This window comes from Lemur catta, chromosome 4 (assembly GCF_020740605.2).
Source record: "Lemur catta isolate mLemCat1 chromosome 4, mLemCat1.pri, whole genome shotgun sequence".
Lineage (NCBI taxonomy): Eukaryota > Metazoa > Chordata > Mammalia > Primates > Lemuridae > Lemur > Lemur catta.
The window spans coordinates 105,608,143-105,633,210 of NC_059131.1; the positions used below are offsets into that span (position 1 = coordinate 105,608,143).

Here is a 25,068-nt window from a genome sequence, read left to right on the forward strand (position 1 = left end):
TCAGAATCTGTGTCTCTGTAACTGCAAGTCAAGCCAAGCATCTTAGATTGTCCACCTCTGATAAGGAGGAAAGGGTCCCTGGAATCGATGACCTAGGACAGATCCCCTTTCCACCTGTTACCAACGGAGGTATGACCTTGGGCAAGTTACTTCGCTCTAAGTGCTAATGTGTTCATCCATGAAATGGAGAGAGGTAGCCATCTTCTAGGCTGTTGAGGATTTAGCCACTTACTTAGAATAGCGTCTGGCCCAGATTGAGCGCTTAATAAGTGTGAGCCACCACCCTCATGAATTTAGGGGTGGAGAAAGAGCTTTGCAGTTGCCTAGTTGTTTTCCCTCTTTTCAAAGATGAAAAACATTAAGCCGTCCACACATGAGATGGCTCTCCCAAGGTCACAGCTAATTAAAACAAGGTTCTGGCCCTTAGTCCATAGCTCTCTGCATCACGCAGTATTCATTGTGATATTTAGATTCTTTCCGTTGTCCTATCACATTCTGCATGAATTAAACATAAACCCTGGTTCAGTAGTACAGAACAAGAGCAAAATATTTTGGGGGGCCACACGTCATTTAGATCAGATAAGGGGAAAGTGGGAGAGGATTATGTTGGCCTTGGCACCAGCAGCCTGTGTGACCTTGCTCAAGGTCACACGTCTGTGTCTTTAGTTCCCCGTCCCTGAAGTAGGAGAGGGAGGGACTGCTGGACAGTTTCTGGTCTTTTTCATCTCTCAAAATGCTATGAAGCATTTCTTGACTGCCACGGCTGTTAGACTCCTGAAAATAGTTTGCCTACTAAAGATGTAGATTCTCCAATTTTGGAAAACTTTAAAAATAGGAAGGAAGTCTGTTTAGCAGTATTTATACTTGTAGGCCCACCCAAGGCAGTGAATTAGCCAAATGGTATTTTGCGGAAGTTCTTTTTACAGAGCGAACCCAAAGGAAACCAGTAATTAGGTGAAAATAAACTGTAAGATTTTTGAGACAATATTTGCTTAGAGACATTTACACGGTTCTATTGTGACAGTCTATTGCATCAGGCTTTTTAAAGATATGTGTAAGTTTCCAAATTTAAAATATTAGAGCTGATAACATTTGACTTCAGAAACAAAAACCAAAAACTCATTTAAGAGTTGAGTTTGTGGTTCCTTGTGTACTGATTATTAATAAATTAATTGTATAATAAGTATGAAATATTGCTAATACATCTAAGGCCAAAACCCTCTTACAGTTCCAGAAAAAGTCATATTTCTCAGTTTCCTGGTGAATGGAAAGGATTCTCCTCCCATTTCTAAAAATATATAAGTGTAATACTTAGGAGTTTATATTACGCTGTTGTTTCAGTAAAGGCAGCCCTTTAAGTGTGTGCTATCCAATTTTAGCGTAATTGAAAAAACATCATACTAAGGTTTGATCTCTGGATGTTTTTTTTCCCCAGGGAAAGAGCTTCATGTACTAGACCATCAGAGCATACAACTCTATATTAATTGTTTTGCAATTACTAGACTGTTGAGGGAGTAGTGTGGTATTTCCAGACATTCTCGGCCAAGAAATCTGGCTGCTCCTTCAAGTTCCGTGTTGATCATGAAACGTTCAAAGTGCATCTGTTCTATGCCAGGCACTTGGGACACAGTTGCCAGGATGAGAGAGACATAGTTGCTGACTCGCGGAGGAGAAGGCGGCTGTGTGAGAAGGTGGTCGTATAGTAGGTTTTCCATAAAGTGGGCCAGGGAGCAGTACTGCCTCCTGAGTAGCTGTTTGTTATACAGACGTAATAATTTTCCAAATGTAGCAAATCCCACTTTGACAATCTCACTGTCGATTTTAATCAGGGATAGTTAGAACTTGTTGACACTATTAAGTGTTGTCTTAAAAAACATCGTTTTCTGTCTGGGAGCCAGAGACAAGGTTTGGGTGTGGGCGTTAAGAAAGGGCCGCAGTGTCCTGGAGCACTTCTCTCTTGATTTGGGGGGCTCTTTAGTTCTCCCTAACAAATTTTTGCTCTGATCCTGATTGAATAGAATAGGCAGACCGTGAAACACACCTGGCCCCTCTAGGGGGGGCGTAACTCTGCCCTCAAGCCCTTCATGCTGAGCCCAGGGTGGGCACCAAAGCCCTTTCCGTTCGCCTAGCACCTGCTGCTAAGCTGGAGAGCACAAACCCCGTAAGGCTCCTGGGTCTTGGAGGAATCCCCCCAAGTCACTGGAAGTGTGGACGCTGGCTGCTCTCTTCTTTGTCTCTCTCTCTTTCTTTCTTAATTTAGTGGGCTTAGAGGTTTTGGCCTAGTAAGGAAATGTCACACTGAAGACTGTCTTTCATCTCAATTAAGAGCAAATCATGGGGACCTGGTATGGTCTAAAACAGCCCTGACTGGGGAGGCCCAGTTCTGTCCAGCCTGGCTCGTGACCGGTGCCAGTCAATCCAGCATTCTGCAGCTGCGTTTCCTGATCCCTAGTATGAATAGGTTGAATGAGTGAGTGATTCAAGGGTCCCATCCAAGGGGAGAGAAAGAATATTCCAGGTGGAAGAAGCTGCGTGAGCAAAGGCACGGAGGTAGAGACCCAGATGAGCAGAGGCTCAGGACATGCGTGAAGCATGCGTGGTGGGAAGGGAACTTGCAGGGAAGCCAAGTGAAACAAGGCAGCAGGAGTTGATTGGCGCCCGTTGGTGAAGGACCCCTGGGTTGGCAGGTGTGTTTTTGTTTTTGTAGAGATTGCAGAGGAGCCCTAGAAGGTCTGTGAAGGTAGGCTGACCCCGTCAGACCTGTGCTTCCAGAAGGTCTGGCTGTGGTGGTGAGCAGGAAGGCTGGGTTTGGAGAGGCCCAAGGGAGGGCCCCGGGGGTCTTGCTGGGGTCTGGCTGTGGCAAGTGCAGGCCCGGACCAGTGCTTGGGGTTTTGGGTTCATGGGGAGAGAATATACACTCCAATAGCTGATGGCAAAATGGAATGAGGAGAAATAAGAGCAGAAGCCACTTTCCAGGTTTTGAGCCCAGTTACCTGGAAAGCATTTGGAAAATAAGGAAGTAAAAAGAAAGGCCTATTTTAGGGCAAAGAGAATGAGCTTGATTTGGGTTTTTTAGATCAAGGTGCCTGAAGTCTGAGCTATTTTTTTAAAGAGGCGATTGGAAATTTGGGTCAAGTTTAGGAAAGAATTCAAAGCTAGAGATATAGATGAAGAGAGGAGAGAGAGAGAAGAGAAAGAAAAGTAGACTACTGTAAAGCATCTTCCCAGCTGGGCACGGTGGCTCACCCCTGTAATCCCAGCATTTTTGGAGGCCAGGGTGGCAGGATCACTTGAGCCCAGGAGTTCCAGACCAGCCTGGGCAACATAGCAAGACCACATCTCTATAAAAACTTAGCCGGACATGGTGGCATGCACCTGTAGTCCCAGCTACTCGGGAGGCTGAGGTAGGAGGATCCCTTAAGTCCAGGAGTTTGAAGTTGCTATGAGGTATGATGATGCCACTGCACTCTAACCCAGGGGATAAAGAGAGATCCTGTCTCCTAAAAAAAATAAAGGAGTCTTCCCCCAGCTGTCTATGAAATGGAAGTGCATCTTACCAAATACACTCTAGAGGAGATAATCAGATTAGTAAGATTTCATTACCACATTCCTCCCCTTAGGGCTCATCTTTGTTTTTTTCCTCTTGTTCTTGTAAATCAAGATGAAGCTTCATTTTTTAAAATGTCATTAGGATTCAGAGACTATAATTCCCACATGGTAGATGGAGTTCCTGTTCCTTGATTGTGGTGGGTGGATCGAAGTCCAGGGAGTCTCTGGAGCCTCTCAACACACAGTAGCATTTCCTTGGCATGGCAGAGGCAACAGAGCTTGAACACGCTCCCAGCAGCAGCTCTGGGTTGGTGAAGCCAGTCTTTATATCTTGTCAGGCTTGGTGTTGGTTTTCTAGAAATGCACCTGATTTTGTGGAAATGAAGTCAGCATCTCCCCCACCCCCTCCCGCCAAAGAAGTAGCGAATCCTGGGGGGAGAGAAGTAGCTGTGCTTTCCACCCTTGCTTTGTGGGGAGGCCGCTCAGGAGGCCTTGAAGGTGGAGGCAGGTTCTCAGTGCCTGACTTTGAAGAAAGCCCCCTGGACCCTGGTGCTGGAACCTTCTTAAGGGGTGCTCCTCCAGAAGGTTGTACTATTTGAATGAGCTCAAATGGAAAGAAAGATTTTTATATTCTGAGCAGAAATCTGTCTCCCTTTGTGTCTGACCTTCTTTCCTTTCCATTTACGATGACAGACTGTGAAGGCAGCTGCCCTGTCTCCTGGCCTCCCCCCACCCCAGCCAGAAGCCTTCATCAGCTCCCTCCCCAACTCCCTGCACAGGTTTGTGGCCACCACAGGACCCTTGTTGCTGCTGTGTTTTAAAGCCTCCTAAAACCACAAAGGAAACTTCCTATGTGACCTGGTCAGCAAGGAAGGAGGACGATGAGGCTGTGACCCCTGTCTTAATGTGAGGATGACATTTCTCCTAATGCCCTTTTTGTTCCTTTTCATTCTTTTGTTATCCAGGCTGCTCTGCTGGCTTATCCTGGGCTTACAGCGAACTGCAATCCTTAAATCTTTTTCACATGAACTTTTGGCAAGCTGGGTCTACCCTTGGGTGCTTATCAGATGAGGGTCTGTTGTTTGTTTTGATTTTTGCACCTTACATGTAATACTTTACCCATATCACCATGTTCCTGAGGTTGGCATTTTTTTGTTTTGTTTTGCTTTTGTTTGTTTTTTTCTATTTTCAGCCTGTTAGACAATTTATTGTTATAGAATCGTAGAATTTTGAAACTAGAAGTGATTTTAAGAGTAGTGCAGTTCATTCCCTTCAATATGACACAAGAGCTCTGGGGAAACTGGCCTGGAGGGATGGGTGCTAGGAGGAGATCAGATTTTCTTTCTCATGTGCTGGGAGCCTGTACAGGTAAAGGTCGAAAAAAGAAAGAAAGGTTAGCCGAGGACCGCGCAGTCATAAATTGAGACTTGGACAGCTTTGTTCTCTGTGCACCTTCATACTATTTCAGTTTTGTCTTGTACAGTGTTTCTTTGATTGATTTCCTTCATCTGTAAAAGCAGGAAGAAAGTATTTACCACTCAGTTCTGCTTTTGAGGTATCATGCGCTGTGATATAATCTGAGTTTTATAAACGTATATTGAAGTTATCTAACATTTGTAACTCTGAGAAAGCCAAAGAACAAATAGTATGATTATTGTGACACTTGGTATTACATGAAGTCTAAAATATATAAAGTGTAAAATATTAATAGATTAGCCTGCTTTTAACTAACACCCTTTATTGGCCAAAGCTCCGATTGCCTGTTGATGAAGATTAAAGAAAAGCAATGGCTACTCAACGAGTGTAGTTTCTTCAAGAAAAGGACTGAAATGGTACGAGAGAAAAAACCTGTTTCTACTACTGATCTGAATGAAGTTCAGGATTCTTGAACATGTATGGTAGGTTTTATACTCAAGAATGCAGTAAATGCTGTAAAAGCGAGTGTGGTGTATTTAAAAATTGTAAATAATTGGCATTTATAAGACATACCCAGAACCTATTCCTGCTATTGAGCCTGGAACTAATGAATTAGTAAGTGTAAATTTCTATTCATTTGGAAATTCCCATGGACCTAACAAATGTTGGTGACAGGGCTGTGCGGTCTGTAAAGGTTGCACACGGCACAAAGGCACCGGGCAGTGGTGCCAGCAGTGACTGAGATCCAGCCATACTTGGCTTACCAAAGTCAGCTACGTTTGGGTTTTTGTCTAGAGGGAGAGGATAGGGGTTTGGCTCTTAATAATTTGAGCAAAGGCATCATATATTTGAGGATAGCCCTATACTATGAATTATTTTGTATTTTTAAAAAATTTTTACTCGTGCTGTCAAGGTGATTCGTATTGTGTGCCCAGATGCAATAATTTGAGTCACATTCATTTTGCTGCCATTCCTAGGAAGTAGCAAGAGTATTTATCTGATTAATAGGCTAAGGGTTTATTTAAATTCAAGTTTGAAGTGTCAGCTTCATAAAACAGGCCAGTTCTTAGTATAATCACAATTTTAATTTAAGCTATACATTTTTCTTAAGTAATTGGCCTATGCAAATGCAGAAACCATCTTTTGAATATTGCTTTTAGACTATCATATAAAGGTTTTGGTTTCTGTAGATGTTGAAATTTACTTTTTATACAGTATCGTGTTTATAACTTAAAGGCTGTTGTATGCTGTGTGATGAAGCATTTGGGGGCACGTAGGACCATATGCCATTTCACACAAGCCATTGCCATTTCCTCCTCCCCAGCAACCTTGGGGATCTGTTGGAAATGCAAGCCTGGCCACATCCCCAGTCCCCTCCTCGCCCTTGGGCCTCAGCTGTCTCAGTTTCATCTCCGTGCTGGCGGCTGGGGCAGGCTGTCCTGGGCCTGCAGAGCCACCACCTCCTCGCTTCTCCTCGCTTCTCCTCGCCTCTCCTGACCGGCAGGGCTCCTGGCCCTTAGGCAGTTTTCTCTGCTCCTTTCCTGCGACCTCTCCGGTGTGCTGGCTCAGTCCCCTTGCCTCTGTCACCTTGTTTTCTAAATCGTGTTGCTTGTCTCTCCCCACTCTTCAGCCCTGCACCTAGCACAGTTCCCAACCTGAATAGGCTGCGTTTCTGTTTCTGTAAAATGGGAATAACGGTGCTTTCCTCAGAGGGTTGGTGTGTGGATTAAATGAGGTATTAGTACAGCACAGCGTCTGACACACACAGGCATTGGTCAGTGGTGTTCGTGCCTGAGATACTGGATTAATTTACAGTCAGTGACTGGGTTCCAGTGAAGGTATAAGAAATTCAGCTGCCCCCACACACAGCCTGCATGTGGTTATATAAAATGTTGGTCACACTTTCCCTACAAAATATTAGGTTCAGTTAGAAAATGAAGCCTTCTTATTATTCCTTTCATTTTAACCTATACAGTTTATCTACAGCACTGCAGTATATTTTCAAATAAATATATTTAAATCTAGGTGAATTAGTGTTACACCATCCATTTTACATTTTAAGGTAGAGAAAGAGAAAACTGCCGTTTGTTTGCCTCACTCATTAAAGTGTGTGCATTTAGCAAACACTCTGACAGAGGCCCGCAGCGTCCATGGAAATGAACCGAACAGCCGCCCCACCAAGTGTGTGTTGGGGAAAGACTCAGAGCTGAGACAAGGCTTACAGCAGAGGGCACGAGGGCCAGGTGCCCTCAGAACCAGGAGAGCAGCCTGTGGGGGCACGGAGCAGAGAAGATATTTGAACTGGATCTGGAAGAATCAGCAGACACTAGTGGAGACTTGATGGAAGAACATTCTAGAGGAAAGGCTTGCCTGCAGTGGTTGTCAGATGTGGGCTGAGACTCAATTAACAGTTTCTTGAAATGAGGCTTCAAAGGTACTTATTTTGTTAGGCTTTCAGCAGGGATAACATAAAGTTGACAGTTAAATGCTTTTCCATCTGTTTCTTTATTGGACTAAGTTATCGTGTTCATGGGCTGGCTAGGCAATAAAGCACATCAGGCTTCAACTGTGTACTCGTAACATTTGAAAAGAGTTATAATGTGTTTGTATTGAGGAAGGATTTATACTATGTAGAAATTAATTTCATTATTCTAACTAATGGACACTCGAGTTTTACCCAATTAGAATTTGCTTTCCTTATGGATCGTATCATGCCATTTTAACTTCCCTTCGTAGGCTTGATGTCCACAGCTTCTGGTGCGACTTTCTCATTTTCAGTTGTATTAAAGTTTGCATTGGAATGGTGGGGATGGCTTTGTTGCGTTATTCATATGTATAATACATACACACCAAGGTCCCGAGAGAGATGACTGATGGTAGCTGTTATCTTATTTTTGAGTTGTAGCTGTCGGCTTCCTTTTGTTCAAGGATCCTTAACCTAGGGTCTGAGAATGGAAGTCAGGGGGGTCTGTGAACTTGGGGAAAAAATTACATCTTTATTTTCATTAAACACTAACTGAAAATCTAACATTTCCTTCCATTATGAGTGTTACCAGCAAATCCAGTAACATTACAGGCTGTGTGTCCCTTATCTGAAATGCTTGGGACCAGCAAGTGTATTTGCTTTGTACTTACCAGTTGATCATCCCAAATCTGAAAATCTGAAATATGAAAGGCTCCAATGAGCATTTGCTTAGTCATGTCTGTGCTCAGAAAGTTTCAGATTTCAGAGCATTTTGGATTGTAGATTTCCGGATTAGGGATACTCAACCTGTGGCAGTTCCTGTGAGGGCAAGGTCAATAACATCATAGTACTGTGATCTTTTTCTACTGCCAACACTCTGACATCAAATGTGTCAGGGTTTTTCTCCATACTGACAACTGATTCTCCAGTTCTGTTCTCCAACTGGGTGTCCAGCGATTCAGTTAAATTCTGACACTATCTGCCTGCAGTTAGCACAGACCCCACAGATTAAGCCCTCAGTCCCACAAGACCTCGCCAAGACACCAACTGACCAGGCTATAAAATCAGGGGTTCCCATGACCTCCTCCTCAGGTTCAATAACTTGCTAGAATTGCCCACAGAACTCAAAACACTCTTTACTTACATGTACTGGTTTATTATAAAGACTACAACAAAGGAACAGCCAAATGGAAGAGATGCATAGGGCAAGGTGTGGCTCAGGGGTCCTCTCTGGCCTGCCACCCTCCCAGCCTTCCTATGTTCACCAACCCGGAAGCTCTCTGAACCCCATTATTTAGGGCGTTTTATGAAGGTTCCATTATGTAAGCATGATGGATTAACTCACAGGCCATTGGTCATTAACTCAGTTGCAACCCCTCACCTTTCTCTCCTCCTAGGAGGTAGAGGGTAGGGAGTGGGGCAAAAATTCCAACTCCCTAATCACACAGTTGGTTACTCTGGCAACCAGCCCCCATCCTAAAGCTCACTAGGGCCCAGCAAGCATTACCCTTAGCATAAACTCAGGTGTGGTTCTTAGGGGCTTGTTCTGAATAACAAAAGACATTCCTATCACCCCATCACTTGGGAAATTCCAAGGGTTTTAGATGCTCTTGTGCCAGGAACCAGGGACCAAATATTTCTTATTATATCACAATATCATACTTAGATATTTTCATATTACATTACAGTTTTTATACATTTCTCAGAATTACTGTAGTGCTCATCATTACTGTGAATTATAGTAGATATTTGACTTGCCACTTGCTCTTGTTAAATATAGTAATAAGCACATAGTACTATATCATAATTATTTGGGTAATTCCCTTACAGCATAATTAAGTTCTTATGTATTTCCATGTGTTCTAATTTATGCATTTGAAAACTTTATTGTGAAGGGTCCACAGACTTCACAGGCTGTCTGAGGGGTCTGTGGCACAAAAAGTTTAAGAACCTCTGCTTCACCTCCTGGTGTGCATTTTAGAGAGAGCATATCTAAAACCACAAAAAAGAAAGGGTTAAACTAGATTCTCTGTAGCCTTTGAAAAAAAAACACCAAACAGTTCCCATCCAAAAATGTTTAAAATAAAAATAGCTTAGGTGCTTAAAGTCTTCAGCTGTCTAGAAAAATTTTATAATCCAGAAGGATTTATTCCCAGTGTTTCTGGGTTACTATTTTTACAGCATTTTTTTCCTTCTGCAAATATTTGTTGCATGCCTCCTATGCACAGGCATTGTGTTGGAGATACCACAAGTTTATCACGGTTTTCTTTTCTAATGCCTGTTTGAAATATTTCTTTCTCATTACTTAAAATCTTTGAGGTCATTACATTTTTATTTTGCATTGAAATTATTTGTACATTGAGCAAATTTATGCCAGGCATTGTTGTAGGCACATTGGCAAAATAGACACTATCCTACTGTCTTGGAGCCGGACATTCGAGCATTCATGTGTTTTATGCTCTGAAGTTTATAGGGCTGCCTTGATGTACCACAAAAACTGCTTGCCACTGTTAAAACTTATGGAAGGCCATTTTGGACTAAGCTTTTTGCACTAGGCCCGAACAGACCAGACCAAACCAAAGTGGAGTCACTCATGCTAAATGCCACTAATCAAACTGGAACTTTAAGGAAGCGGATGGATCCTAAAACAGACTAGTTTTTCCTGAAAACAAGAGATTCCAGTCTATCTGAGTCAGCAAGTCAGCATAATAAGGAAGTCCCCTTTGCTTTAACCCTTAGAAAAGTAACATGAAGTCAGCTGATGTCAGTCAGGTGTTTTTTTCCTATTCTGTTTCCTTGTTTCCATCTTACAAAACCTGTGCTGCCATTGCTTGGTGGGAGTTTTCATTCTATTTTATAGAATGGCGGTGGCCCCTGTCTATGAAACTTGAATAAAATACAATTAGATCTATAGCTAAATTTGTTGTAATTTTCTCTTTGACACCACTCACAGACCTTGTGTATTAATATTTTGTAAGGAAGTGGTTTTCACACTCTGTTCCTGTGGATCCTTATGGTGTGTAGGGCCGGCAGAAGGAAGGAGAAAGGCACATTGCGCTTCCTCAGCCCCATTTTAATCAGAGCGCTCCTACTCTTCTGTACTTGGGGTTGCTGGAAAGCTGAGGGTGGGGTGAGGTGGGGAAGAGTTCTGTTGCCTGCAGGATGTTTGGAATTTAGTCAAAGTTTTGAATGTGATTGTCACTATCTGTTGCTGGCTGATGTTATAGAATGAATTATTGTCATTTATTATGAGGTCTACACCAAAAGACAGTTGGAATAACAGCAAGCTTGTTGCCTCCAGGTATTGTTACTTTAATAGAGAGTTGGCCTTTTCTTACCTTGCAAACTTCAAGATAATAGCTAGCATTATATGGAGAACCGTTATGTGCTAGGCTATTTACTAGACTTTCACTCTCATTAATTAATTTTGTCCTCAAAATAACCCTCCAAGATAGCTGGTGATGTATTTCCATAGAAGAGGCAACCTGGGTTCTCAGAGCTCCGGACGGTCTGGGGTTGCCGGGAAGCAGCCGTGCCGCTGCCGCTGCCGCTCTCAGCTTCCTGGCTGCAGACTTTCCCCGGATCTGCTCGCTCGCTTCAGCTGCCTTGGGAGCTAGGGCTGAGTTTTTCCTGATAGCTGTGGCCCACAGCAAGTGTCCCTTTCTATCTTTTTAAAGGTTATTCTATTTCAGTTCCTGCTCCCAGATCCCCCAGCCTTCCGATGGAATGAATGCCTGTGGTCTGGTTAGCAACACTGGGCTCACTCTCCTGAGTTTTCCTGCTTGTCTCCCTCCCCCAGCGTGCACACAAACGACTTCCTCACTGGAGCTGCAGCTTGCAGTCCTGGCACTTTATGCAAAGGTTGGGATACTTGTTGCACATTTACCAAAACGGCCTATTATTGAGCAGAGTTCATGATGGATCCTGAATAGGCTTTTTTAAAAAAATAAATAAATAAAGCTTTTATTTCCTTTGTGTGCAGTGTTTACAGTGAATGAAATCAATGCCATGGTTATCAGAAAGGAATGAAATGGTTCTGTATGGGTTAAGGTATCAGTGAAATATGTACTTGATAAAAGTTAGTTGCAGAATACTATGATCCCTTTTTCTTTACAGTAAAAGAAATTACTAAGTATACACAAAGAACCACATGGAAGAAATACCAAACTGTGAACTGTAGATATTTATGGGCTTAGGATTATGGGTGACTTTATATGTTTCCCTATTTTTCTTTTATGTGGATGTTTATTAAACTAATTATTAGAAATCAAAGATGAAATCAGAGATGATTAAAGAAGGCATTCTGTTGCTGTGTTTAAAAAGGAGGATGGGCTGGGTGCGGTAGCTCACGCCTGTAATCCTAGCACTCTGGGAGGCCTAGGCGGTAGAATCACTTGAGGTCAGGAGTTCAAGACCAGCCTGAGCAAGAGCAAGACCCCGTCTCTACTAAAAAATAGAAATTAACCGGACAACTAAAAATATAGAGAAAAAATTAGCCGGGCATGCCTGTAGTCCCAGCTACTTGGGAGGCTGAGGCAGGAGGATAGCTTAAGCCCAGGAGTTGGAGGTTGCTGTGAGCTAGGCTGACGCCACGGCACTCTAGCCCGGGTGACATAGTGAGACTCTGTCTCAAAAAAAAAAAAGGAGGATGGAATATTGAAAAGTAGTAAAACTTCAGTGTTTGTTTTCTTTGGTTCTTGAGGTTGGCCTTTTCACACGAAGGTAGGCTCCTTAGCATCTCCTAGCAGCTCCTGGAAGCAACCCAGGGAAGGGAGAGAGAGGGGGAGGGGGCAAGGTGTTCCTTTTTCTGTCCTTTCTGCTTGGTAGTAACTGTCCTCAACTTCTTGGGCATAAAGTGATTGGCCTTTCATTTGAGCCCAGGGACATCAGCCAGTTTGGCCTAGAGACGCCTCCCTGGCGCTAATTTGGATTGGAGGCCCAGGGACTCCCCAGGTGGGGAAAAGTGTATGTGTAAGAGGGAGGTGATTCAAAGATATAAAGGTATACTTTATTTTCCTCCAAATGAGGGAATAGAAAGGGGAAGAATGCAAGAGCGAAGTTTAAATTTTCCAGTTGATGCTGTAATTCTGATAAACTGATTTCATTCACTGTGGTTTAAATACACAGAATGAGATAGTAAAGTGCTGGCTGTTGGGGGCTAGTTACATATGAATGTTGAATATTGCACATTATGCTGAGAATTAAGGTTACAATTTGATTTTTAAAATACCCGACTGTTTGTGGCTTAGGTGGTGAGTGTTCCCTGATGTTGTCCTTCCCTAGTGCTTTTGTCTGGGCATGTGTGTGATGTCCGCATCTGTGCTTGAGTCACCTGGGTTCTGAGATGGCAGCACAGCCCCCTTGGGGATGCTTCTGCTGCTTGTTGCTTGCGGTCTGAGCTCTGCAGAGGGAGCTTTGCTTTTCTGCTTCGGTCCCTCTAAGGGAGGAAAGCCTTACCTTTTACCTAAGAAATAAAGTCCTGACCTTGGAGATCTGGCTAAAACCTAGAAAATTCCTTTGTTGTGTTTTTCACTGAGGTGGATTCTGGTTACGGACAAGCGAAGGAAGGATGTGGATTCCAGAGAGGGCAAGGCTGTGTGAGGCCTCCGAGGCTCCGGTCACTGCGGAGTGACACCAGCCCCACTGCAGACGTGGGCCCTGGCATCAGATGTGGGCCCCGCATCAGGGGCAGAAAACCAGCTTCTGAGAGTAGAAGAATCATCTCTGAGAGGCACGTTGAGAGCCATGCATGAGGCAGTGTACAGATACTTTGCCAGTTGCCTGTTTTCTGGTCCAGTTTCTTTGTCCAATTGTGTTGTGTGTTGTGTTATTACAGCCCTTTCTCAGAGCAGAAAGCAGAGAGGGCATGGGAATAATGTGCTAACAAGCCATTCAGACATGAATTCCATTTTGGCTCTGTTTTTGAATATTCTTGATGTGATCTAAAATTTTATTAAATCTCCCTTTTTATAGAAAAAAATACATAATTTGGGCTACCTGGGGGCTGTGGTGACTGGTTTTATTTTAAGAAGGGGCTGGTAAATGTTTAAGTCATCCTATCTGCTCTTAATAATTTATTTGAAATACACTCTGTGCTGAGATTTTGTGTTTCCTTACCCTCTTAACTTCCTCAGCACTTCTCTTGTAGCACGTGGCATTCCACCTTGTTTGGTCGTTTGTGCCCCTCTTTATTCCCTCTGTCTAGACAGATTCAGCGTCTTTTTGTCTTCACCAGTGTGTTCATCTCTGCTGTAAACATGGTGGGGGTCTGTGCAGCCTGGCCTCCTGTGAGCTATTTTGCCCAGGGCCTCAGTAATCAGATAATTCTGGGTAGGCTGGTGCTGTGGATGGCAGGGGAGGAGGCCGAATTCCCTTGGGCTGTGACCGAGGACAGGTGATGAAACCAGGCTTCTTGACCTCAGCTGCCCAGCAGAACTGCTGGGGGCACTTCTGAAAACCGCGATGCCAGGGCCCCGCCTCCACGCGGTGCTTCGTTTGGGCGTGGGGGTGGACACGAGGGTCTGAGTCGAGAGACAGCTCATTCAGTGAAGGGGGTCGGGCTGGGCGGACGGGACGCTCTCATCCAGGTTGAACACTCAGTGATTCCGTGAATTCTGTCAATATTTATGCTGGCCATCAACATTTAGACTTCAGAAAACTGTTTTAGAAATTCTGCAAAAATAATGTCATATAGTTTTAGTGATATCTTCTCCTTTTCCTTTTTCTTTCTTACCTTCTCCCACCCTCTTTTGTTAGCTCCAACAGCCATTACATTCTTATGTGACATCATAGTTTTAAACCTTTGTAGAAAGGTGTTGGTTAGTCAGAAAGTTGTAGTGAACCTTTCAGTTATTTTAAAGCATGATGCTGGGTTTTGTGTTTGCACAGACTATCTTTATGGGGTTTAAAAACTACTAAGAGTTAATCTAATTTGCCATTCAGAACTAGGGAAGCTGAATAATACTACTTCTGTTTTACACGTGATAAAAGATCAAGACCCGAAGGACAAAAAGAGTAGACAGAGAGGGTGCGTGAGGGGCCCATGGGTCAGGGGCTAGTGGTTGTTAGCTTTTCCTCTGTGCCCAGCTGCCTCCTCAGCCGGCTCAGCAGCATGTCTCATCTCTTTTGGGGGAAGATGTGACATATTAATCTGACCTTCTGGCTAATTGTAAGCACAAAGCAGGAGTTGAGCCATTAGTTAACCACGTGTTATAACAGGCAGGCAGACAGCATGACCTCTGTGTGGGACCAGCCTTTGGTGCCTTTGCCCATGTTTGTGTTCTGGCACCTGTCATGTTATATTGGAAATGGCTTATTGATTGATTGATTGATTGACAGAGTCTCACTCTGTCATCCGGCTAGAGGGCAGCCATGTCAACATAGCTCACTGCAACCTCAAACTCTTGCTCTCACTCTTGCTCAGGCTGGTCTGGAACTCCTGAGCTCAAGCAATCCTCCCACCTCGGCCTCCCAGAGTGCTAGGATTACAGGTGTGAGCCACCGCGCCCAGCCGGAAATCACATATTTATTTAGATGTGTCTTTTCCTTCCTAGATTTGTGAGCCTCCTAAGGTTGGGGGAGGCATGTCTTCTTCATTGTAGGAGGCGTATTCAAATCTTCATGGATGAACATAGTCCTGCCAGGCCCAACTGGTGCATGATGTGAATGTTCACGTGTGTGTTATCTGGATAGTGTCAGATGGTTTTTTTCTCTTTAAGTGATTTAAACAGTAGGCACTGACAGGGTATTTTCTCAAGTGTTTTGTGCGAAATTCAAGGCACATAAAAGAGAATGAGGAAATACTTGATTTAATTTAGTTTCCACTCCCCCTCCTTTTACCTTATGACCAACAAATATACATAACCACTCATCAATAAAAACAAGCCACAAGTCTGTTCCTTCTGGAAAATAATTCTGCAGGATAGGTTATTTTCTGTTTGAAGTGCTTATTCTAAATCCTTGTAGTGAGAACATTTCATTCAAGGGACAAAGCACGTGTCCTGCCATATTTTTGAAGCTTTAGAATATTCTAATATTATATAACAGGGAAAATGCCAGAGTTTTAAATAACAGGCTGCTTCAGATTTTTAAAATATTTGTTACTAGCTGGCAGAAGAACAAACCTGTAAATGTAAAGTGAAATGACTTTCATTCTAAATATTGTTTCAGGAGCTCTTTCCTAAATCTATGTGAATAAAATTACACTTGCAGTATGTTTGTAATCCTTTAAAATCCCTAAATCCTTAAAAAGAAAGTTGACCCAAATGTTTAAATAAAGGCTTTATTTATAGAAATGAATATTTCTAATTCTCCTGGAGTGTCATTTTCTGGCCATTTAGGAAACAGTATTCACTCATGCATACTCCAGAAACTTTATATGTTACTGTGCATTTGTTAGTATGTGAATTCTAAAGAAACTGGTTTTGGTTGCAAAGAAAGTGCAGATTTACTTTCAAAATCAAGCTTTAGTATAAACTTGAATAGGTTGGCAGAAAAGTTTAGTAAATTTATATATATCTAAACACCGCCTGTTTCTTCATTAATTGTTGGTGATTGATTTTAATTATCTAGTATTTTTGTTGTGATTTCCAGTGTGAAAGGATTAAAAACCAAACCTGAAACGCTTATTGAATTTTATCCCAGTAAAATGCTTTTTGGATTCTTGTTTGTGCCATGGTTGGTTTTGATTTACTTTATCTTCAAATAGAAATGACGTAGATATTATTGCTCTGACTAAACTAAAAAAAGATTTTCACTGAAAGTACTTAGATTGTATCAGTGGGAATAAACTCTACTGGCCTCAAAGGGTGTGTACTTTTGCAGTAAATATTGTAATTTGAGGTATTATTCTTACAGACTAAAGTTTCACCTTAAGACATTGTTCAGTTATGTATGTTTATTTTGTGGGGTATTGGCATCCCTCCTTACTCATTTTATGTGTCTGTAGGAGCGGACAACAGCCACTGTCTCACCCTTAGCCTATCCTCAGTTGCAGACTGACTTTCCTTTCTTGCAGATGTCATGCCCCCAACCTCATCCTTGCCATTTTCCCCTCTTCTGCCTGCGATTCCTCAGTTTCTCTGTATCTGCAATGTTGGGGCATCCCAGGGGCCCATCTTTGCTCCCTTTTCTTCCCTCCCATATGTGAGCTGCTGACGCCCAAGGCCCATTTGCTCAGGTGCCCAGTAAGTGCGGTGACTTTCACATCCTCCTGGTCTTACATGCACAAAAGCAGAACTCATCGCACTGTCTCCCCAAACCTGTCTCTGCTCTGTACTCCCCGTGTGAGCACAGCCATCCTCACAGAAACCCAAGCCTGAGCCCTGGGAGCCACATGTAGTCTTCGTGCCCTCAACCGCCCACCCAGGTCTCCACTGAGTCCTGAGGATCCTGTCTTCCAGAACCTTTCATTCAGCTTTTCTCTCAGTCTTCAGCGCTTGGTTCTTGGTTCAGGCTCTCAACACGCCCCATCTCAGTTATTGGAAGGGATCCTAACTAAACCTCCTCCAGGCAGGGATACAGGGATATACTTACATTCATTTCACATTTCTTTTTTTTTTTTTTTTTTTTTGAGACAGAGCCTGACTCTGTTGCCTGGGCTAGAGTGCCGTAGCATCAGCCCAGCTCACTGCAGCCTTAAACTCCTGGGCTCAAGCAATTCTCTTGCCTCAGCCTCTTGAGTAGCTGGAACTACAGGCATGCACCACCATGCCTGGCTAATTTTTTTCCCTATGTTTAGTAGAGACGGGGTCTCGCTCTTGCTCAGGCCGGTCTTGAACTCCTGAGGGCAAGCAATCCTCCCGCCTTGGCCTCTCAGAGTGCTAGGATTATAGACATGAGCCACCGCACCCGGCCCATTTCACATTTCTGAATCCTTAGCTCTGGTATCTAGAGATACCTAGCAAAATATTTGGAGATAAAATGAAGTAAATGACTCAGTTCCCCCATGCAAAAAGTAAGTATAGGCAAATCCAGGTCAGTTATAAAGAATGAGGAATTCAGGATTTTATCACAAGTGGACATTATGCCTTTGTTTTTCAAAAAAACAGTGCCCCAGGTCTGTTGTTGTAAAGGCACTGAACCTACCACCAAAGCTTTACAAACTTACGGGTGGAGCCATTTTTCCTTTAGTCTGTTAGTATACTTGAGTAACTTCTATTAATAGTAATGTTTAAGTGGCACTAATTTTTTAACTGTTTGCAATTTATTGTTGAAACTTTATTTGGCAATATGCCATTTGCCTTCAAATGTTCTGAAAGTGTTACATTCTTTTAACTGGGATCCCAGTGATTTTTGTTTTTAGACCCCATTTATCTCCTTTACATCCTATTACAGACAACTTCCTGGTGCTTCTGAATGGCAGGATGCACCTTACCCTGACCATGACAACCCTTGAGCTAAATTATGCCTGAACAGTGAGACTTATCAGAGCAAGGAGAGAGGCTTTGTCCTTGACTAAAGCGTGTCTTTTAAATATTCTGATTAAAGTATAGGAGAGAGTGGTACCTGGAAAAACTACCACAACCTCAACCCTGACCAAGGTATGATGTACTGGTCAGCTTCTTCTGACCCAGGGATTAAGAGAACAATGCAGTGATCTATTTTGTGTCTTATTCTTGTTTGTGCCATTTACTGAGTCACCATAAATTCATGTTACAGCAAGTGTTACAGCGAGTGGCTCCTAGGACAAACCGAGCGGCACATGGAGAGTCGGAGAATCAAAGTTTATTTGCCGGTGGGCTCAGAGGGGTCTTGCCACCAAATTCTGAGCCCCGTCTACCCAGTTTTTCCCACTTTTATTAAGTTGGGGTGACCCGAGGGGTGGGGTCTCAGGTGACTAATGCCTGCCAGGTAATAAGTTAGTTGATGTGTTAGGTAATAGGTTTAGTGTTATGCTGATGTGCCAGGTAATAGATCAGTTGATGGGCCAGGTGTTAGGTTAGTATTATGCTGATGGGGATCTTCCGTGAGGGGTGGGGGTCTCAGGTGGCTGCTGTGCCAACTAATAGATGCGGGTCTTCCTTATCAATGTGACTTCACACATTTTCTGTCTGCTTTGATATGTAATGAAAAATACCATTGCTCGCTTCAGATGCAGTGAAAGACGCAGCATATAAAAACGTTGGGTATTTTAACAAGTCTCTAAGGACTGAATAAGCTTTGAATTTTCTGTGCAGAGTAGGGTTAGTAATTGGGAAGATTCACATGACTCTTGCTAAAATAATCTCACACACTTGCTCAGAAAGATGGCAAACTTCTTGCATAAATTGGTTAATTTCTACCGTATAGAAATAACTTTTACCTGGAAAATCTTATAAGCACTTTTTTGAAGAGAAATTGTGGCTGTTTTTGCCAAGGTCTTATTAGTGAATCATTGGGCAGAGTTGTGGATGTGGATGAAACCTAGACATCCGACTCTTTCTTCTCTCTGTTCTGTCGTATTTTTGCATTGATTAACAATTTTTAGGCCTTGACATGATATATAATTATTTGGCAGTATAGGAGTAAGCTACAGTACAAGCAATACTCAGTGCAAGTGGATGCTTGATATCTGTTGAAATTTTGGCTTTTTAAGTATTGTTTAGGTCTTACGCTTTAGGAATCAGTTTTTTCAAATATAAAATATCCCTAAAGATCTTTTGACTCTGTGTGATAAAACATGTGAAAAGATGTATCATAACCTATGGCAGAGAGATCTATGAGGTGTGCTTGGTGTGAAATCACAAAGAGAAAAATCTTTTGAGTTGGGTCTTTGGGAATTATGTCATGAACACAGAATATAGGCATACTTTTAAAATCTAAAACCACCTCATTTACTGTACACATTGGTCTTTGACCTGAAATGGGAAGAGATTGGTTCCGCCCTGCTCCGTAATGTTGTTAAAAAGACGCTGGGCCTGTGGGTATTGGGCCGTGTAAATTGAATTTTCCTTACATAGAAAAATGGAAAAAATTGGTTTAGGTGTTAGGTCACAACAAAAAGTAGGCCCTTCCTTTGAAGATTAAATTTATGCCTGCCTTGTTTAAATTCCTGCCTAGCCACGAATATTGTGGTTGTCCATCATCTGAACAAGTGCACAGCTATATGCACTGCAGTGTTGATTCATCTTTGTGCCTTTGTGTTTCTTTGGAGAATCTTGTCAGAAGTTAGTGATGAGAGGGATGGCACTGTAGCAGCTGAGACTTTTGAGTACATTCTTTTAATCATGATTTTTATATGAGACACAAAAAGCTTTATAGTCTCTATGTGAAGAAGCCCCAGTGTGTTGCTGTCATAATGATGTTAGTCATGAGTTCCTCACTCCTTGATTAAAACCTAGCTTTGCTGTCATACTATTCATTGTTCAACTATTAGGAAATATAGGACTGAGTAATAACTTGATAGTTGTTAGTGAAGAAAATAATGATGCTAGGATTTGGATAAATATTTTATAAGTTCAGAGTCATCTTCTTCCCGCCATTTATTGAGGAAGACTTTCCAAAGTATGCTGCCATGAAATCTAGATAATTAAGTAATGTTTTGGTGGACCAAGTTGGAGACAAACCTCTGCGGGGGGTGACAGCATCTCCAGAGAGGACCTTTGGCTTTGGAGTGGGACCCACCTGGGTTTGGATGCAAGGCCTGCTGCTACTTTGAGCTGGAGCTGGTTACTTAGCCTGGTTGGGTGTTGTGAGCATGCAAATCCTCTAGCATAGCCCTTGGCAGGGAAGAGGTGCTTAGTAAATACTGTCCCCTTCTCTTCTCTGTGGAAGTGGTGCATTTACCTCCCGTGGGGAGGCCCTCGCGGCCCCAGACGCCCACGGGCTCCTCCTGCAGCGCTCTGTGCTACGAAGAGAGCACGGTGTGTCCACTCCCGTGTGCCCTGTGTCACTGCCAACTGCCGCACGCGCCAAGTAACGCTCCTCCTCTCTCGGCAGGTGCCTGAGATCATCAGCTCCATCCGCCAGGCCGGCAAGATCGCCCGCCAGGAGGAGCTGCACGGCCCCTCGGAGTTGGATGACACGTTTGCCAAGAAGTTCGAGGTGCTCTTCTGCGGCCGCGTGACGGTGGCCCACAAGAAGGCCCCGCCGGCCCTGATCGATGAGTGCATCGAGAAGTTCAACCACGTCAGCTGCAGCAGGAACGCGGACCGGTGCTGGCCCGCGCAGAGCCCCGAGCGCCCGAGCGCCAGGGGAGCAGCGCCCCTGCGGGAGCAGCCGGGGCCGGGCGGCGCGGGGCCCGCCGGGAGGCGCATGCGCAAGTCCTGCTCGCAGCCCGGCCTGCGCTCGCTGGCCGCCAGGAGGGACTGCCCCGACGGCCGCCTCAGGAGCGGCGGCTTTTTCAGCTCTTTTGAGGAAAGCGACATTGAAAACCACCTCGTTAGCGGACACAACATTGTGCAGCCAACAGACATCGAGGAAAATCGGACTATGCTGTTCACGGTAAAAAGTTACTGCGCCCGTGGCGTCCCCAGGCCGGGACGCGAGCGCGAGAGAAGCCGGCTTCGCCGAGCAGGGTTCTCAGTGAATCGCTGCCTGGGGGATCGTATATTTTTATGCCGAATAATTGTCTTTACTTTAGCCACAAGCCTTTAAAGTCATCAAAGGGAAAGAACGTAAAGAGAATGCATCCCATGCCCACGTGTAATTTTTATCTTCCTCCCACCCCCGGGTTGTAAAGACACCTTTTAAATAAGGAAATAACAGTTAAAATACGTAAAACAGGCCAAAAGAGAGATTTTAAAAAATGTATATGAATTTCACGTAATATATTTACACAAAAATTCTTAGTTGGAAAATACTCTCTTTACTATTTTTATTAATGTGTAAAATATTTACCCTTTGCTAATCAGGGTAATTGGCTTCGTGAATAACATTATATTCAGAATCTATGCCCAAACTGAAATACCAGTTTAGCCAATTGCTTGCTTTTTTCTAGAAAAATGTGTTAAACTGACAGGCAAATGCCAGAAAAGGAATAGGCAGGAGTGGTCCCTGGGGGTTGGGGTTCCCGGGTTCCATGCCGACCTGGGCTCTTCCGGATGGGTTTGCCCTCCCTGGGGTCCCCTGGCTCTGAGCTGATGGGACTTGGAGCTGTCCCAGCAGTGAGCTGGTCTCTGACGATGGAGGTAACTGGTTTTTCCTTGGCCCTCTCCCTGCCTCCTTTTGGCTTAATACTGGCTAATTCTGTAGAGAACAAAATTACCTTAAATGTAATGTCTGGTTTTTGTGCCGAATTCAGGGCAGTGAGATGGCCGAGGGATAAGGAAGCTGGCTTACTTGGGTTAGTGCTGTGGGGACGTATGCAGGTTTCAAGTGCACATGGTGTGCCAGAGGGTGAATAGGGCTGATTTCTTTCTCTTTTCATCATCGACCTAGTACACTGAAAAGAGTGCTACACTGGCAGTCAGACTTGCGCTTTATTTGTGATCTGTATTTAAAAAAAAAAACAACCCTGGTGTCATTGAGAAAGTTTTATTTATAAGTCTTTATTGTGTGACTGCTGTGCGTAAGGTCCCTTGCAGCATGCTGGAAGTGAGTAAGACGGGTCTTGGCCCACGTGGAATTTAGATTCCAGTAAAGCAGACAGGCATCTGAGTGCACAGGTTATTATCTAGTTGCAATTGCGATAAATGCTACGAAGGAGAAGTAGGAGGATGCTGTGAGAGCGTTATCCTGGGGGCAGGAAAGGTTTCTTTGAGAAAGTGATCTTCATCACACAGAGGTTTCAGTGTGGCCACCTGGGAGGGTCTCCTGGGTTCAGAGAGCAGCAGGTAAGAAGGCTCTTGGGGAGAGATGGAGGCTGGTGCCTGGGAGAATCCCTGAAGCCTGTGTGCTTCCTTTGCTGGGCAGTTGTCACCGGCCTTGCTGCCTTACTTCCTTCAGTCTCTGCTGAAATGCTAACGTGGCATGAAGGAATAATCTTACAGGTAAGGCCAACAGCAGCTTCTAATCCTACTTCTTTGTTTTCTTTTTCTCCACAGCACTTTTACCAATTGACACCATTACAAATAAATAAGTAAAATATTTTGTCCCATGAGTCCCCAAGAAGATAGGCTTTATGAGACCATGGATTTTCTTATCTGTTTGCTGCCATTGTCATTAGTGCCTGGAGCACAGCTTGGCATGTGGCAGGTGCTCAGTAGATGCTTGTTGGATAAGAAAAAAGTCCAGGTGACCGCACTGAAAGCAAGGGGGGACAGTGGGTAGAGGTGGGGCTGGCCGGAAGCAGAGGCTTCATTAGGCACGACCTTAGGGCGCATGCTCAGGATTTTGTTTTCTTTCTCCTGAAAGGTACAGTCAGTCAGTCACTGAAAGGTTTACAGCACAGTATGAAATGTCTTTGGCTACAGAGTGAGGCTCTACTTGGGGGAGGGCAAGCGTAGGATGGGGAGGAGAGTTAAGAAGCCACTGCAGTAGTCTGGGTGGGAGATGGGGGGGCTTTCAGTGAAGGCATCGTGGGTAGAGAGATGTGGACAGAGGGGCAGACAGGTGTGAGATTGAGCTGATGGGGATGTGTGATCAATTGGCTGCCGTGGGGAAAGGAGGGGCACCCAGCTTTAGATTCTGATTTGTTCTTCACAACCCAGCAACAGCCAAATAATGCTTTGGAGCTTCGCAAATATGAGATTGGAAAGGTTTTTTTTGTTTGGTGTTTCTTTTAAATATTATCTTCATTATGTATCTGAAGATGACCTCCAAAGAGACCAAACATACCCAAAGTAAATATTCATTGACTGTTTACGAATAAGGGGGATACTGTGTCGGTTCCTACTCTAGAGAGACACAAAGTAGAGTATAATTTTGAAAGATCTTGCATGTTAAAAATGAATTAGTTTTTCATCATACTTGGTCTCCATGGAAAGACAAAGATAAAAGGCTACCTGGTCAATCTCCCCTGGTTGGAATACAGTTTAGAAACAGTGAGTGTGGAAAAGCTATTCTGAGTGACAAGACAAGGCCCAAACAGAATGCACATTGCTGGGGGCCCCCCACTGACAGTGTAATTGCTCTTGACTTGCACCCAATTTCTGAGAAGCCTGTCCGTCTGATTCGTATTCCACATCAGAGTGTAGAGTGTAGAGGACCAGGGGGGACTGTGAGTTACAACGGCAGCATCAGGATGTGACCAGTGACTTCCTGGTCCTGAGGAGCAACTAAAGCTGTAGAAAACAACACACACGGAAACCCAAGAGGCTTGGCGCTCTGGAGGGTGGCGTCCAGGAGGCAGCCCTCCACAGCCCGCAGGGCGCGCTCGTGACCTTGCGGGTGTTGCCACTGTGCTCTCCTGCGGGGCGTGTCTGTTAGCACGGCCCGGGCAGCAGGACAGTGTTCACTTACGCTGACGCTCTAACTTTACAAAGTAGTTTATGTGAACACCTAACACATAATATGTATTCCACAAATGGTAGATTATTTTAACAATAATTTTAAAAGACTAGTCAGTAAAAATAATTGTTAGAGAGTTCTGGAAGTTTTAAAAGAGAAAGCTTCTGTTTTCTGGAAGATTCACTCATGTAGAAACCTTACTTCCTTATATAGAGGATGTAGGATCTGAGGCCTATTGCTGACTTCTGGATATTTGATCCTTTCAAAAAAGACTGCTTGTTTCACGTAGGCAAATGCACTAACAGTTGTTCTGTACTCCCTGAAATCCGTAGGGTAAATTAGAACCTTGGAAGTGATTTTCCACTGTGCTATAGTCAGAATTGTATAAGAGTTTGCCCTTTTTATTCTTTATTTTTATAGGTCATGAAATGAGAAAGTTTGTGTAATAAATTTGAATTAAACTTTCATGAAAAGCTAGTTTGTTTGTTTGTTTGTCTTTTAAGATTGGCCAATCTGAAGTTTACCTCATCAGTCCTGACACCAAAAAAATAGCATTGGAGAAAAATTTTAAGGAGATATCCTTTTGCTCTCAGGTAAATGGAGATGGGTTATTGGTTCAATCGCAATTGAATTTTTAAATGAATTCCTTTAATATCTATCATATGACAAAAGTGTTAAAAGTTACAAGATCATATGTTCTCTGAGTACTATACTTGATTTGTGATTTTGCATTCCTTCTTTGTTTTGGTATATTACGGAAAATTATAAATACAATTTTGAAATTAACAATTTTGCTCTTAGCAATAGTGACCTAATGGATAAAAATGGATCTTTTTTTTTTTTAATTATTGGTAGAAATGTTACACAGTCATAATTTCCAGGTGTATATGATGTGTCTGTGTGCATGTTATATGTATATGTATTTACACAAACAAATACATCTTTTTAATAGATATGCATTTCTTCTTTACAAAAATTCATAACTTTTTTTGGTGCCAATCATCAGTATTTCTTCTCTCTTAAAATATAATAAATGGTGCTTATCTTTGAGGATATTTTACTCAGAATACAGTGTCTACTTGAAAACTTTTTTTTTTTTTTTTTTTTTTTTGAGACAGAATGTCACTCTCTTGCCTGGGCTAGAGTGCCGTGGCATCAGCTTAGCTCACAGCAACCTCAAACTCCTGGCCTTAAGCAATCCTTCTGTAGCCTCAGCCTCCCGAGTAGCTGGGACTACAGGCATGCACCACCACGCCCAGCTAATTTTTTCTATATATATTTTTAGTTTCCAGCTAATTTCTTTCTACTTTTTTAGTAGGGATGGGGTCTCA

General features: G+C 43.3%; 1 protein-coding gene across 7 annotated transcripts in view; it reads left to right on the plus strand.

The window, feature by feature from the left end:
• TBC1D1 (TBC1 domain family member 1) overlaps positions 1–25,068 on the plus strand; it is a 200,581-nt gene that overhangs the window by 76,973 nt on the left and 98,540 nt on the right. For all 7 annotated transcript variants that reach the window (XM_045550515.1, XM_045550512.1, XM_045550514.1 and 4 more), the window contains 2 exons: positions 20,348–20,851; positions 24,241–24,330. In XM_045550515.1, coding sequence (XP_045406471.1) covers positions 20,348–20,851; positions 24,241–24,330 — 594 coding nt within the window. The remainder of the gene's footprint in view (positions 1–20,347; positions 20,852–24,240; positions 24,331–25,068) is intronic.